This window comes from Harpegnathos saltator, unplaced genomic scaffold (assembly GCF_003227715.2).
Source record: "Harpegnathos saltator strain DR-91 unplaced genomic scaffold, Hsal_v8.6 scaffold628, whole genome shotgun sequence".
NCBI classification, from domain to species: domain Eukaryota; kingdom Metazoa; phylum Arthropoda; class Insecta; order Hymenoptera; family Formicidae; genus Harpegnathos; species Harpegnathos saltator.
In genome coordinates this window covers 183,419-200,218 of record NW_020230458.1, presented here as the reverse complement: position 1 = coordinate 200,218, position 16,800 = coordinate 183,419, and the positions used below count along the sequence as shown (strand labels likewise).

At 39.5% G+C, this 16,800-nt stretch overlaps 1 protein-coding gene and 1 long non-coding RNA gene across 2 annotated transcripts; one reads left to right on the top strand and one right to left on the bottom strand.

The window, feature by feature from the left end:
* The first annotated feature begins 6,524 nt into the window (after positions 1-6,524).
* On the top strand, positions 6,525-14,812 carry LOC112589840 (protein farnesyltransferase subunit beta-like). The gene is made up of 4 exons (XM_025304601.1): positions 6,525-7,103; positions 12,552-12,893; positions 14,320-14,558; positions 14,736-14,812. Exons 1-4 carry the CDS (start codon positions 6,525-6,527, stop codon positions 14,788-14,790), a joined length of 1,215 nt encoding a protein of 404 aa, XP_025160386.1. The 3' UTR covers positions 14,791-14,812.
* An 876-nt stretch (positions 14,813-15,688) lies between these two features.
* Positions 15,689-16,500, bottom strand: LOC112589841 (uncharacterized). The gene is made up of 3 exons (XR_003113823.1): positions 16,352-16,500; positions 16,102-16,264; positions 15,689-16,027 (listed from the first exon to the last, which is right to left on the bottom strand). It is a non-coding gene; the product is annotated as an uncharacterized LOC112589841 (long non-coding RNA).
* Positions 16,501-16,800: the final 300 nt, after the last annotated feature.

The window sequence follows — 16,800 nt, the reverse complement described above, 5'->3', positions numbered from 1 at the left end:
CAGGATAAGCATATGCACGGGTTTTATACGTAACTTCTGGTGGATCCTCGTTGAACGTAAACATAGTGCGTGGTATCGGTGGGGAGGATACATGTACGAAACCGATACTCATCCGGAGCAGATTGTTTCAGATCGAGCAATAGATATCCATGTGGAAACGATGTAGCGTCATAGTAAGCCTCTTCCAAAAACTTTGAATCTTCCGGATATACCTGCCTGGCCAAGTGGCGTATCTGAGCACGATCACGGGGGTTTTTGAACACCACGATGTAATTCGTATTGAGAGAAATATCTCGTTGCCCTCGTCCTTGATGAAATAGATTTTGCGAAATGAGTATAACACTAAGGTTTTTGTGATGATTCCCCTTTGTGAACAGATCGACAATTACTTCGCACGATGACGATTCCCTTATGAGATCGTCTATTATCACCAATTTCGCGACAAGAGGGTCGTTTGAATAATCATCCGCGCGCGGTAAGCCTTCTCGAAATTCTATCATACAACGGCCTGATTTCGTCACTTCTTGCTGTAATTGACGGTAAGTCTCTTGCCACTCGGCATAATAGAATAGGATCCTGTCGAAACGGGTATCCGCCATTGCAGGTAAATAACGAAGAAAAATCTTTACGAAAACCGTTTTCCCACAGCCCGTAGGACCGCAAACGATAGATGTCCAAGGATGTTTCCAGCGAACGTCCATTTTGCTAAATGATTGATTCTGTTACCTAGTGAAGCTACATAAATACTGAAGAAAAAAAGAAACGGTGATGGTCTTATAACCCCGCGCCGAGGAGTCTTCCATAACGGGACCACTAACTCATATCCCTGTGTACGTAATATATAGATAAGTCATTATTGAGAGAAAACAGTCGTATATTTTTACACAGAATACTTAACACTATATTTACATTTATACATTTTCTTATTCTCTAGAAATAAGTGTTCAGATTCGAAAGAGGAGAAGGATCAACCGACTACTCTCTTACAACGCCACGTAGCCATATGGCAGAGAGTGTCCTGTGTTATTGTCGAATCTACGTTTTAGCAGCACAGACTTGCATGATTTGCTCTCGTCTCTCGTTACGACGTCGTGAAATGCGGTACGCCGAATCGCTCTAAAACGTAAATTTATCGATGTTTTCCGCGAATCCTCCTCCCTCTCATCATCTTTCTCGTTTTCGGTTATTTTTCCGGCTATTAATAAATTTTTTATACTGCTAAAGTTAATATATCTCGAATTTTCGAAGTTTAGGGTTATCCCCTTTACTTTACAAACTTCGTGAGTTCTACCTTGCGGAGTACGTACAACGTAGGAGTAAAATTTTGGGCCTCCGGATATAAAGGTCTCTATGTAACTACCTTGACCATGATTCTCAAGCTCATCCGTCATATCACCCAAAAAATTACCCGTACGCGGTTCGTACTCATTGGGGTCACCGGTGCTCACATATATACAGGAATCGGTGTCATAATATAATACACGGCGGTCTAATTTTTCTAAATATTCGTATAATTTTAGTCGTGCCTGCGCCGTCGTGTAAGCCGCTATTACTACATTTGTCATTGAAGAAGGTACGAGCGCCTCTTGTCGCCACGTGACGTAGATCACGTCGTCGTTTACAGGCAAAATATTTATTATTTCATGCTCGGGACTTGTGAGCAAAGATAATAAATGTTCTCGCGTTCTAACAATCTCTGTATTCGGTAGATTAGAACGTTGACCGAATTTTCCCCAGAAGGAATTCAGACACAACTTTGCAACCGAGCGTAGACCGGGATTCCACGCTATATTACACCTATCGAGAACAATTCCCTCAATTTCTTTATACTCCCTTAAATAATTTTCTTTTGCGTTCTCGTCGTTATTCTCGCATTCGTTCGGCCAACCGCTGGCCTCCTGCTTAAGCTGTAGGAAACAATTAATATATTCGGCAAACAATCCGCCCTGCCGTGTACTAGGATCGTATCGTGAGATTTTATAATTCCATATTTCGCTCACAGATGTCACACGATAACCTTTCTCAATGGCTTTTCGTAGTTCGCAAGAGACCCAAGTGCCTTCGAATTCACGATCGGCTGGATTCTCATGTGTACACGCTATTTGAGAAAATGTTTCACAGCAGCTGCGACAGAGTGCGAACAATAATTTACCTTGCGTGCGAAACGGTAGTACGAGGTGAAAGAGTTCACGTGGTGCGAGTACTCTGCATTGTACGAGTCCTTCCACCGTAGTAAAATTAAAATCAGGAGCCACACCGATTAAGTTGGAACACTCTTCACCCACGTAAACTTCCGGATGTCCGATCAGAAAAGCGCCTGTCTTCAGCACATAGGGGTATAGAGAGCATACGTCAACGTAACGTATCTTCTCATCCCCCGTAACTTCGTACTGCGTGACGATATTCCCTGTGCGACCCCTGAAGAATGCGTCGCGAGGATCGAAGGGCATGGTTCGTAGCATTGGGTGATTTTCTACAAAATCACGCATCTCCTGATTCTCACGCAGCTCTCGATTGAAGACGCATTCCCATTTCTCCGTAAGGAAATATCCCTGTTTTTGAAGACGACTTGACGTTGAGAGTGTGCGTTCGTAGCGTGCGTCGATCGTATCCGTGTGTACACTGGTCGAGAGTGGTCTATCGCGGTTCACTCGAAAGCATGCAGGACATCCATGCCAAAAGCACCCGTGAAATTGTAGAACATGTCTTCGCGGTGGATTTTCCGACTCGTAATAGCCGTCAATTAATGTACCATCTGATAAACGTTGTTCCCGTCCTCTACCAGCATGAATTATAACGCGCCCGAGTTCGCGTTCCTTCCACAGCAACCATTGAAGAGCTTTATCCGATTGATTATTACCGCGTCTGTAACCCCCCGTCGGAATGATACCTATCTCTTTCTCACGCAAAATGTTTTTCCGGAAAACTCGCATACAAGTGGAAGCGATGGTTGTACATTCTTCGAAGGGACATACTTTTCCCCGTTCCAAAAAAATGTTACGAAAGGCGAGACATGCGCGACGAAGAATATCCACGTCGTTGCGACAATAGACCAATATCTCTCGTTGAAAATCGAACTCGACGTTTTTACTAACCATCTCCGCATGCCAGGCTAAAAACTCTTCACGTTCATCCGGTTTCATCGTATCTGGTGAGAAATACCGAATATCCGGTAATGGGCCGGTGTAATATTGGTTTTCGACGATATTAAATAAATGAGGGAATAATCCTTTGCCTGAAATACCCTCCAACCCGAAAGCTTTTGGTAACATTGACAAACGCATCGGCATATAATTAATGCTGTCTATGAATTTAGTTTGACCAACGGTTAATAGTATAATTTTCGTACCATTTAAAATAAGTTTTGGCTCAACGTAGTTGTTACCTTTCGACCAGGTAGCGGAGAATAAATTGAGAGTCGAACGCGCTAGCGTTCTGTGCTATGCAAATGATCTGTTTGAAGCTCTTCGTTGGTCTCGTGACAAAATCGACAAATTGCTTCACCGGATCATTGCGAAATATTAATTCGCGCACGCCGTACCAACGACAACGCACCGTCATGTCGTCTATCTCCATACAGGAACCACATATTTGCTGTGCGACACAAAGTGTAACCACGTGCGTTTTAACATTTTCGCTGCCTTCGACCACATCACCCTGCCGTATCTCAAAATCATAAAACACAAATGCGACGCGACCTTTCTCGCGTTCGCTCGTTTCTACGTTCTTATTATTTTCATCCTCCGTTTCAGTTTCAGTTTCACTAGTATTTTCCGCTCGCGTTGGATTTTTCGATAATCTGTCGGTGTGACGAAGCGGGCGCATGAAACAGAGGTGGTTCAGTGGTTTTGACGACGCGCAAATATGACAATAAATCATACCACATTTATGTTTTTTTCTTGAGTTTTGTAAATGACCGCATTTATTGCAAATCCGGAGAATGCTACAGACACTCGATGTTGTCTCGACGTTGTATGACTTTGGGGCTCGATGTCGTTCGAAGCATGCGCTACCGTAAAACGCCCGTTGACACATGCTACAATGGATTAGTTGAACCGTTTCTTCACACGACGGAACGGCGAAACACCGGAGACACGCATTTGAACACCGATGTCCCCTTTCAGGTTTATATCCACGGTTGCAACGAACGCAATAGCCCCTACTACCACTAGCAGCTCTTAAATTCAATATTGGATTAAAGTGGCGACTGCGTTCGTAATACATGATATTTAGTTTATGTCTAACCGCGCGACCTAGAGAGACGAGCACCCTGCTGCCATCGTATAACGGTGGCGCACCACGAGCAAAAGAGCTAAAATTATAAACAGTGATCGTCGTATCGTACCTTGCGAGATGGAGTTGGAAACGTTCGAACTCTGGAATGTTACATCCTTCATCGGGTATAGAAACGCCAGCTTTCCGCGTGAGTTCGAGTGCTAGCTCTCGCTGCATCACAGAATTCTGTTTTCTCACAGTATTCCATTTTGCGTGAAGCTCCCCAGTGCGCACATTCCCGCGTTCGCTATAAATCATTGCAACTACAAGCGAACGCGGGAAACATAGATTATCTATATTGTTTATAATAAGGATCGAACGTTTCGCAACCCCTTCATGCGTTAATTTGTTCGGTTTTGCGCCTTGCCCCGAAGGTAACGTGACATTGAAAACATTAACTGTAAAATGCTCCAGTATATCGTGACCTCCAGCGCTTTGAACTAGCGAGCTCACAAGATTCCAAATATCTCCATAGCTCAAGTCACGTGCTGGGCGAAACGATAAACCTGCAGGTCCCCGAGTTAAGTCTGCTGAAGCAAACGATAACCCGACGTAGTCGTTTAGACCGACCGAGTTAACAGCGTAGGCATAGATTTCGCGGAAAGCATTTTCAAGGTAAAGCACAATATCGTTATCGTCGGGGGGAGGCCTAATTTTGATGCGCGTTTCCCTACCGAGAATATTAAATTTTCTAAATTTACGCATCCTTTCACCATAAATTTGAATAAATTTATAGTCGGTCTCGCTAATATTAGCTCTAATTAGGGTGATTTCCGGTGCGTTCGATTGTTCCCCTCCTTCTCCTACAACGTCCTCCTCTTCTTTTTCGTTGTGCTTGTCTACGTCATGGAAATCTGACTGTTCGCCCCCACCACCCTGTTGCACTGTAAAAATTTAATTTTAATTTTCTTAAATTTTACGCATGACGCGTAGAAATGAATTACGAGTTCAATATCACCCTACCTAAGTGATAGTTTTCGAGCAAGAAACGAATGTCGAAGGGCTTGGCGTGGAGACGGCTGTGTTGTGCCTCTTCAGCCGATGCTTCCTCAATATCATGCATCTCCTCATGGGTTGTGTAATTAGAGACTGCTGATGAACTGTGGGCAGTGTCATTCCTCAACGTTTCTTCTACTTTTTCGTTGTTGGAATGTCATAATGCGGGCGGTGAGATTGTCTGTTCAGGGAAAAGCTCTTTCGATGCTCTTCGTTTTCGAGAGAAGCATTGAGAAAGACTGAACGAGAGAAAAGATAAAAGTTAATGGGAAAACCGACGACAATATGAATTATTTCTTATGTTGCTTTAGGAGTGAATAATAAAAGACTTACGATGAAGTAAGGAACATGTCACGGACGTGGTTACCGATGTCTGGTTCATTTTCTCTGAACAATCTTCGAGCTTCCACAATATCCACAGCAATTTCATAAAGTCTCTGATCGCTTTTAAAATGCCCACATGCAAATAGCATTCCCAGCAGAGTACTACTGCATGAGGCCGCGAAACTATAAAACGTTAAATAATTGCACTCATCGTTATTAGCCACGAGTTCGCGCAAATACCTCTCGCGTTCGATGAGAGGATTTATAATCGATGCCACGATAATACACTCGCGAACGGTTTCAACGAGCAACGACATCTTCTCAACACTTTCTTCGATATTACTTAAGCAAATGTTGCAATACGCGTCTGTTGTTGCGGAGGAACTGAACGAAAAGACGAAAGACGGTGTCTTCGTCAGCTTTTCCTCTACTCTATTTTCTACGCTTTTAAAATTTTCTCCAAATCATATCTTCGAAAAGTAAAGATGAAAAAAATTATCGGTAATAATCTCCTTTTAGTGAAGCCCTAACGATTCTTTTAATGTAATCTTAATGGTAAATTCTCCCACACACGTAGCACGTATATCTAATCTAACATAACAATAACCTAATATAACGAGGTATATCTAATCGTCCCCGGAGAAGCGGTTTCAGAAACTGTATGTTATCGATACAGGGACTTATCTACCATCTTAAGTAAACGTTAATGATACAACTTTTGTATATCATTTTGAAAAAGATAAGTAGTTGTAGACCTTTTATGCCTGCGCATCACCACCCCCCCACTACTTTTTTCTATTCTCTACGGGGAAAGCCATACGGAGCTGAGACTGGTGAAGCATTCGAGCTCCGTTGCTTCTACTTGCAGCATAGCTAGTTCTCGTTATTACAAGTTCTTTACAAGTTATTTACAAGTTCTTGGAAGAAAAATGTCCTGTGCTAACGTGGACACCGCTCTCAAGAAGACGTCGAAGAAGACGAGCAGTCTCTCTACAGAAGTCGGAAACAACCGTAACATGCTTCTATGTACGACGTACGCGCTCAACAATTCGGACACTAAGAAGATGCAGGTTGGATTGCGCACCACGTACGACATGGGTCCATTTGAGCCAACGATCAGGATCATGGGGAACACGTCTTCAGGAATTCTCCTTGATTTGAATACGTGGGAGAAGTTTAAAAACGTTATACCCTCTGCAAATTCTTATTTGTGTGGGGAAAATAAGAATACACCAACCCCTATCATCATCAACAATATCAGCATCAACTTTACCTCAGCGTACAGTGCACGAGCTGTAATACTGAGTCAGCGAGGGAAAATGCTGGACGAGAGCGGACCTGCGAAGAAGACATCGGAGGAGTCTACGCATCTGAAGCAACCGCCGCTGAAGAAGCGTAAGCTGTATACGGAGAATATTATAATGCAGAAGACATCTTTCGATGGTCTGCAAACTGTCACAAAATGTATCGACACCCGATACGAGCAGTTACAAGCGGTTACCGCTCTTGTGAGTAATTGTAAATGTATTTTAGTAGCCGAAATAGAACTTAATCTCACGAAGGAAGGTGTAAACGAAGATTTCGTAAAACAGATGCTCGTTGATAAATATCGCCAAATCGAGGAAAATGTACGACGTCAAATGAAAAATTTACAATTTTTAGACACATATTTTAATATTGTATTCCGTGAATTGACTACGATTCATTTAAATGAAATTATACACGAGATTATAACAAACGCTCAATGCTACGAGTGTTTGCAAAGCTATGAATGTAACTCCAAAAAATAAAGTGTAAATTTATTTTATAAAAATGTTGTATATTCTTTTCTCTCCACCTCTTTTCTCTTCCCTGCGATCTCCAATACGTTGTAACAAAACCTAACTTAACTTAATTTTTCGAGTTCGAAAGCGAAGGGGACACACAAGTAAAAATATTCAGGGGGTATGTATAAACTGGTAGTATCGTTTTCCAACAATAGCTTTATGTAACTTCAAAAATAAATTCGAATTTATTTTATAAAAATGTTGTATATTTCTTTCTCCCCATCTCTTTTCTCTTCCCCAGCGATCTCCAATTCGTTGTAACAAAACCCAACTTAACTCAATTTTTCGAAAGCGATGGGGGGGGACACACAGGTAAGTAGTACGGTGGTAAGACGGCTTAATTCGAGAGTCAGAGGCTCCGGTTCGAATCCAACAGAGGGCCTTACAGGGTTTTTCAAAACTTGTGACGTCAATACTTTCCGTATATAGACGATATAGCCAGTTTCCATCAAGGTATAACGGTGGCATAGTGGTAAGACGCGTAACTCAAGAGCCCAGAGGTCCCAGGTTCGAATCCACCAAGACCTACAGAGTTTTTCTAAAACCTGTGACGTTGATACTTTACCGTATGTATGCTATATAACTAGTTTCCATCAGGGTATTCCAGCAGGTAGCGTATAGTGGTAAGACGGCTTAATTCGAGAGTCAGAGGCTCCGGTTCGAATCCAACAGAGGGCCTTACAGGGTTTTTTCAAAACTTGTGACGTCAATATTTTCCGTATGTAGACGATATAGCTAGTTTCCATCAGGGTATAGCGGTAGTGTAGTGGTAAGACGCGTGACTCAAGAGCCTGAGGTGCTGCCAGGTTCGAATCCAGCAAGACCTTACAGAGTTTTTTTCTAAAAGCTGTGACGTCGATACTTTCCGGTATGTAGACGATATAGCTAGTTTCCATCAGTGTTTTAGCGGTAGCGTAGTAGTAAGACGCGTGACTCAAGAGCCGAGGTCCCAGGTTCGGCACACAGCTCCACAGAGTTTTTCCGCAAATGCAATATGCAAATTAAGTAGCTGATCAAGAGTCAGAATTGTCAAACTCTCTAATAATTGACGGTCATAATTTGCTTATTTCAAAAGTCGATTAGTTTTTGCCTGTGGGCAGGTATGGCCCGTCAAAAAATTCCCCCTCCACTCGACCCGCCGGCGCCGGTGGACGTGGTTTAATGGCGTCGGCGGGTCGAGTGGAGGGGGAATGTTTTGACGGGCCATACCTGCCTACATACTACTATTATGTCTAGCCATGTGTAGTATGGGCGATTGATGTTACAGCGGTAGTTTAGATGGCATGATCCATTGTTGGACATTACCATCGGCTAACATTGATGCGTACGACTCATACAAACCAAATGTCCTTAGTCATACATTAACGGCACACAAATGCTGTCTGGGGCTTGAGCATGTTTTATGTAAATGAAACATACATTTTCCGGTTGATCCAACGTCGTTGAAGTTTGGAGCGTTCTTGGAGCGAAAATTGAAAATAGCTTTTATTTAACAAAAAACCACTTAAAAATAAATGTAAATACATATGAAAGATAAATTTGTGTTAAATATGACATGACATTATAAGAAAGTTGTAATTCCCGAAAATTACGCACATATAATCATTCATACAGATTATAATTATTTCCGGCACTCACAGCGCTCTGTGCCAAAAACTGACAATGCTTCCCATATGACACTCTCTGGCATGTGGGAAAAAAGAAAAAAGTTAGTTTAATAGCAATATCGTCCCGGAATACTTTCGTTCTCCCCGAAAATGGTGAGCATACCACCACACTCAGACAGATTATAATTATTTCCGGCAGTCACAGCGCTCTGTGCCAAAAACTGACAACGCATTTTCACTCTTTGGCATGTGGGAAAATAGAAAAAAATTAGTTTAACAGCAATATCGTCCCGGAACACTTTAGTTCTCCCCGAGAATTGTGTGGATACCACCACACTCAGGCAGATTATAATTATTTCCGGTAGTCACAACGCTCTGTGCCAAAAACTGACAACGCATTTTCACTCTCTAGCATGTGGGAAAATAGAAAAAAATTAGTTTAACAGCAATATCGTCCCGGAACACTTTCGTTCTTCACGAAAATGGTGAGCATACCACCACATTCAGACAGATTGTAATTATTTCCGGCAGTCACAGCGCTCTGTGCCAAAAACTGACAATGCATTCTCACTCTCTGGCATGTGGGAAAGTAGAAAAAAATTAGTTTACAGCAATATCGTCTCGGAACACTTTCGTTCTCCCCGAATATTGTGTGTATACCACCACACTCAGACAGATTGTCATTATTTCCGGCAGTCACAGTGTTCTGTGCCAAAAACTGACAATGCATTTTCATTCTCTGGCATGTGGGAAAATAGAAAAAAGTCAGTTTAATAGCAATTTCGTCCCGGAACATTTTCATTCTCGTCGTATTCCGGAACAAAAGAGTTCCGGGACGATATTGCTGTTAAACTAATTTTTTTCTACTTTCCCACATGCCAGAGAGTGAAAATACGTTGTCAGTTTTTGGCACAGAACGCTGTGACTGCCGGAAATAATTATAATCTGTCTGAGTGTGGTGGTATGCACACAATTCTCGGGGAGAACGAAAGTGTTCCGGGACGATATTGCTGTTAAACTAATTTTTTTCTACTTTCCCACATGCCAGAGAGTGAAAATGCGTTGACAGTTTTTGGCACAGAGCGCTGTGACTGCCGGAAATAATTATAATCTGTCTGAGTGTGGTGGTATGCACACAATTCTCGGGGAGAACGAAAGTGTTCCGGGACGATATTGCTGTTAAACTAATTTTTTTCTATTTTCCCACATGCCAGAGAGCGAAAATGCGTTGTCAGTTTTTGGCACAGAGCGCTGTGACTGCCGGAAATAATTATAATCTGTCTGAGTGTGATGGTATCCACACAATTCTCGGGGAGAACTAAAGTGTTCCGGGACGATATTGCTGTTAAACTAATTTTATTCTATTTTCCCACATGCCAGAGAGTGAAGATGAATTTCCAGTTTTTGGCACAGAGCGCTGTGACTGCCGGAAATAATTACAATCTGTCTGAATGTGGTGGTATGCTCACCATTTTCGGGGAGAACGAAAATGTTCCGGGACGATATTGCTATTAAACTAACTTTTTTCTTTTTTCGCACATGCCAGAGAGTGGCATGTGGGAAGCATTGTCAGTTTTTGGCACAGAGCGCTGTGAGTGCCGGAAATAATTATAATCTGTATGAATGATTATATGTGCGTAATTTTCGGGAATTACAACTTTCTTATAATATCATGTCATATTTAACACAAATTTATCTTTTATGTATTTACATTTATTTTTAAATGGTTTTTTGTTAAATAAAAGCTATTTTATTTTCGCTCCAAGAACGCTCCAAACTTCAACGACGTGTTGATCCATTATTTATAAAATTTGGTGTACAATAGTTTTTTGGGTCGCTGATCACGAATCCGAGGTCAGAAAAAAATGACTTTTTCTGCTCTTTGTTTATTTATAAAACTTGCAATAAATAATAAGTCCTAAACTATTTTTTATATTATTCTATCACTAAGGTAGCGGTAAAATACAAAACAACCAGTCAACCACAAATGTGTTAGTTGGATAATAAACTGCCAAATAGTAACCCAGATAGCCAAACCTGCGCGAGCAGATTTCGAACAAAGCCTGCTATCATAGTTTGATGGCAAATAGGCAACAAATTTAACGCAGAATCTGTTATATCAAATTATACCGCCAATCTGCGGTCAAATATGCGCCAGATCCTGTTGTCAGATATTTGACGGCAGATTTGTACCAAAAATCGCGCAAGACTTGCAGTAATTTGACAGCAGATTGGAGGCAGAAACTGAGCAAACTCTACGCGCAGACTCTACGCGTAATTTGGCAGCAGGACCTGCGCGGTTTCTGCCGACAATCTGCTCGCACGGCCTGTCATACAGGTCCTGTCGACAAAACACGAGCCTAATGAGGACATAGATGGCTATGGTTTTGATCTGGAGATCTGATCGAAATTGGCGTCAATCTGCGCGCATTCTGTTAGCATTTTGCTTACTGGGAAAGAAGAACGTATAATTAATATAGTAAAACTTCGTTAACCCTTTGATGCATGGTGGTAACGTACGTTACCACCATGCATCAAAGGGTTAAGGAAGTTTTACTATATTAATTATACGTGATCAAATAATGTCACTGATACTTACGAACAGTTGTTAACGATAAATTCTTGAAAGAAAGAAAAAAGAAAAAGGATATAGTTTTGATTGAAATTTATGGATTGTATTTATATAGTTAAAAATTAAATTAATAGTTATTGAGAAATATCATCTTTATAATATATATGAAGAATAAAGTTATTATTGATGTCTTCCCTAAACACGAATTATACCTATTTAACAAATAATTTAACTAATGTTGCATCTTACAATAGCAATTTTTATATTATAATTACTTTTAAATATAGTAAATTTATATATCCATACAAATGCACCATTTTAACTTTCTACTTTTTGACATTTATTGGGTTGGCAACTAAGTCATTGCGGATTTTAAATAAGAATGAAAATTCAAAATTTTTAATTTGCTTTTTTAAATTTTTTTCAATGCATGTATGCGATACATTGAGCTTCTTTGCAATATCACGTGTTGTGCTATGACGATCTGAATCGATAATGGCCTTGATATGGGTCTCATCGACTTCAACTGGACGGCCAGATCGTTGAGCATTTTTCAATGAAAAATCACCAGAACGAAATGTGGCAAACCAGTTTTGATACTGCCTTTCTTTCAAGGCTTCATTCCTATATACGGCACATAACTTCTTGTGTGCTTGCGATGCGTTCTTGCCTTTTCGGAAATAATACAATAAAATATGTCTGAAGTGCACGTCTTGCTCTTCCATTTTTAAATTGGGATAAAAACAAAACTAAAGAACTAATCGATATAATTTTTGTACTAAATGAAAGGTAGAAGTCCAAACAATAAGAAAAAAATATAGATTGGTACTTTGAACACGTTAACGAAACAAAAGAAAGTGTAACATCCATCTGTCGACAAAATCCGCAATCACTTAGTTGCCAACCCAATAGTTCAAGATATAAAAATTATTCTATGATATAATTTGTCAGGTCTTGAAGAATATTTCATATGATAAAAATCAAAATTTCAGGAAGAACTTGCGGCAGTTTCTAATGTCTCTACGAGGGGAAGATAGTTTATTTTGCATGCATGCCAATGGTAAAATTGACATGCGTGGCACATACTGTGCTCTAGTTTCTGCAAAATTAACAAATGTGTACACTCCAGACATATTTAGAGGCACAGAAGAGTGGATAGCCAAGTGTCAGACATGGGAGGGTGGGTTTGGAGGTTGTCCAGGGATGGAGGCTCATGGTGGATATGCGTACTGTGGCTTAGCAGCATTCGTGCTTCTTGGGAAAACATATATGTGTCGTTTACTAGCACTCTTAGTAAGAATTACATAAGTAATACAAGAAAGTATGGAATTACTGATAAGATCCTAATAAGGTCTTTATTTTTATATTTGTTTACAATATTATTGGGTGAGTGCAAAAGTTCGTGCGGAGTTTGTGAGTAAAAGTCACACAGTGATTAGGCAAACAAAAATCTTTATTCAATCAATGATATATTCTCCATCGTTTTCTATAATCTTTTCCCAACGTTCTGGCAGCATACGGATGCCTCGATCATAAAAACTGCGCGGTTTAGATTCGAAGAACGAAGAGACGCCGTTTTTTAAGGCCTCCAAAGAGTCAAAGTTTTTTCCATTTAAATAATTTTGCAATGACCGGAACAAGTGATAGTCAGATGGTGCGATATCAGGAGAATACGGTGGATGCGTTAAGACATCCCATTTCAGGTTCTTCAGTTTGCGCAGCGTCTTTTTCGAAACGTGTAGTCTGGCGTTGTCGTGATGAAAGACGACTCCCTTGCGATTTGACAAAATCGGACGTTTCTCTTTTATTTCTCGATTCAGATTGGTTAATTGGCAACAGTACTTGTCCGAATCAATCGTTTCGCCAGCGGGGAGAAGCTCGAAATAGATTATGCCCTTGCAATCCCACCAAATAGAGAGCATCATCGGGTGCAAACTGGCCTTTGGCATTGCGTCACCATGCTCACCTGATTGTTTCCATGTCCGTTTGCGCTGAACATTGTTGTAGAGGACCCATTTCTCATCGCCCGTCACTAGTCGATCCAAAAACGACTCGTTATTGAGCCGCCCGAGTAAAGAAACGGCTGCAGAAATTCGCTTGATTTTGTTCTTCTCGGTCAGCAAATGGGGCACCCATATATCGAGCTTCAAATCGAATCCCATCTTTTTTAAACGCCGAAAAGCGGTTGATCGGTCAACGTTTAGTGCTGTAGCAACTTCTTCTGTTGAAATTCGCGGATTATTGAGCACTAAAGTACGCAAAACATCGTCATCAATGTCAGAAGGTCGACCAGAGCGTGGCTCGTCTTCAAGGTTAAATTCTCCGCGCCGAAATTTAGCAAACCATTTTTCCACAGTTCGTTTAGCTGGTGCTTCATCCTGATAAACATCCTGAATGTTTTTTACGGCTGCGGCAACGTTTATTCCCTTCCGAAACTCGTAAAGCATAACATGCCGTAAATGCACCTTATCGATACTCATTTTTAAAGTGATATTTCTCGAAGCAGTTTGTATGAAAACAAATGATTTTTTTTTTAATAATAGCTGAAGACGTCACCTTTCCAACGTTATATAATATGTAGATGGAAGTATTAATGACAACACTTTACGACGCTTATAACTCCATCTATTGAAACTCCGCACGAACTTTTGCACTCACCCAATATATATAAAGATATATATCTATGTATATTTTATTTATTTATTTTTTTCTTTTTTAGAAATGGATAGTAAATAAGCAAATGCGTCTAGAGGGTGGTTTTCAAGGACATATCAATAAACTGGTGGATGGTTGTTACTCATTCTGGCAAGGTGGAGCATTCCTATTGATTCATGCTATCTTGTCGAAAGAAAAAGAAGAGTATAATTCCAATTACTGGTTGTTCAATCAAGCCTTACAAGAGTACATATTAGTTTGTTGTCAGCATCCACTAGGTGGTCTTCTGGATAAACCGGGAAAGTATGACTTGTGTCCATTCATATCAGTGATTATATTACTATTATTGAATTTATATTAGCGGTTACATCATAAAAATAAAAAATTGTATCTTATGTAACCAGAATAATTTGCGATAATTGCAAAATAACATATATCGTGATAACGTTGCATTTCATCATTTTTCTTTGTTTTTTCCAGAAACCGAGACCTATATCATACATGTTACGCTCTAAGTGGATTATCAGTTGCATAAAATTCACCACGTTCATCGATCGTTGGATCAAAACTAACAAATTCAGTGGCGATTATACATCCAGTCTACAACTTGGTAGTCTCTCTCCTCCGCTACAAATTGTTAATATGCGATATTGACACTTGCAATAAAAAGCTATAGACATTAAACTTAACATTTATCGTAAAGTGTTATTGATCAGCAAAATAAATATTAGCAAAACAAATAACGTAAGTATCACTGTAATATCAATGATAATGTCATTTAACAAGTTCAAATATAAGTTTAATATAATGTTGTACCATATTTATACTGATTCGTATTTTTTCATCGAATGTCATTGTTTGAAGTGATATATTGCAACGATTTGTAATTTATGCAAGCACATATAAACTTTTAAACTCAATTAAAATCATCTCCATTATGCACCTAGAAATACTATTGTAATTAATGGATTATTATTTTATTCATCGAGTTATTCTTATCAGATTATGGATTTGGAGTTTGATGATATATTAGATAAGAAAAAGATTAGAAGTTATGAGGAGATTTTGGAGCAAAAGCAAGATAAAGGATTTAAAACTGTAACCACAATCGGACAAGTGTGTCCTTACATAAATATACAAGCATATAATTTACTTTAATTACTTATTTTTTACTTATATTCATGATACTATAATATAATGTTAAAATTCATATAAGCAATGTTTCATTTAAATAAAATATATTCAAACTTTCAGAATCGTATTAAAGATGATGTGCTTACATTATATCAATTATGCAAAGAACCAACTTTAATTAAACAGAGGCATATTAGTTTTTTAAAGAAATCAATCAATAATTTAAGTGGGGCTTATGAGGTATTTGTTTATTTAATATCAAAAATACAATTTTATGAATATATTATACAAGTAAAAGTTGATATATTATTTTTATATATGACAATTCAAACATAACAGTATATCTTGAGTATTTATAATTATAGTGTTTGGACTGCAGCAAACCTTGGCTGTGTTATTGGATATTGCATTCACTTGAAATATTAGGAGAACGTTTGGGAGACGAGGAATATTCCAAGATAGCAGGCTTTCTAGCTAAGTGTCAATCACCCGAAGGTAGTTTTGGAGGTGGCCTAGGACAATATCCACATTTTAAAAAAAGGTGGCGATTCTTCAATTTCTGTGAGGAGATTTAATTCATTTAATACTTCTACCTCTGCATCTATATCAACACCTTCCGTTAGAAGGGGGATAGATGCCTGAAAAATAAGAAATTATGTTAACAAATAGCGTGAACAATATCATTAAAATGCAAGATGATAGTAAGCGTTACGTTATTTGGTTTGATATCTGGTATCTGGTATCTGTATAAATTTCATCGTCTCCATCTCCTTCTTCCTCTTCCATGTCCATGTCTGTATGTCTCAAAAATTCAAAATTCGCTATAACAGCTGCTTCTGTAATATCATTGCTTCTGCTATAGAAGATGGCTGTTGCTAGAACAATAAATCATATATAAATGTATAACAGAATCGTAACTATCATAATGCAGCTTAATTCTCTTAATTAAGTTCGTATTTTACCTTTCTCGGATGTCCTCCGGAGTATAAGACTTACATCGGATGATTTTTATCTGTTCTGTGTTCCCTCATTTCCATTTAATACTGGAGTATTCATTTCATCTGAGTCTGTATTATTATAATATGTCCCACCGCGTATATTTCATTTCTGGCCTTTCGTCGTGAGTCACTGCGCAGGCGTGCTCCACAGGCGGAGCAGTGACTCTCATTCTTCTCGAGTCGGGATGCGTTCCGAAAGTTGCAAAAAAACGGTCACAAACCTTTAAGCCCTAAACACAATGCCAGGTAACAGACAATAAGAATAAAAATAGACCAATCACAATCGACTATTACAAGAATAATCTATTGTAATTGGTCTATTTTTATTCTTACTGCCTGTTGCCTGATATTGTGTTTAGGACTTTATGCTCGCGAGTGTACCACATGTGGCACAATTAAGTCAACGGCACACG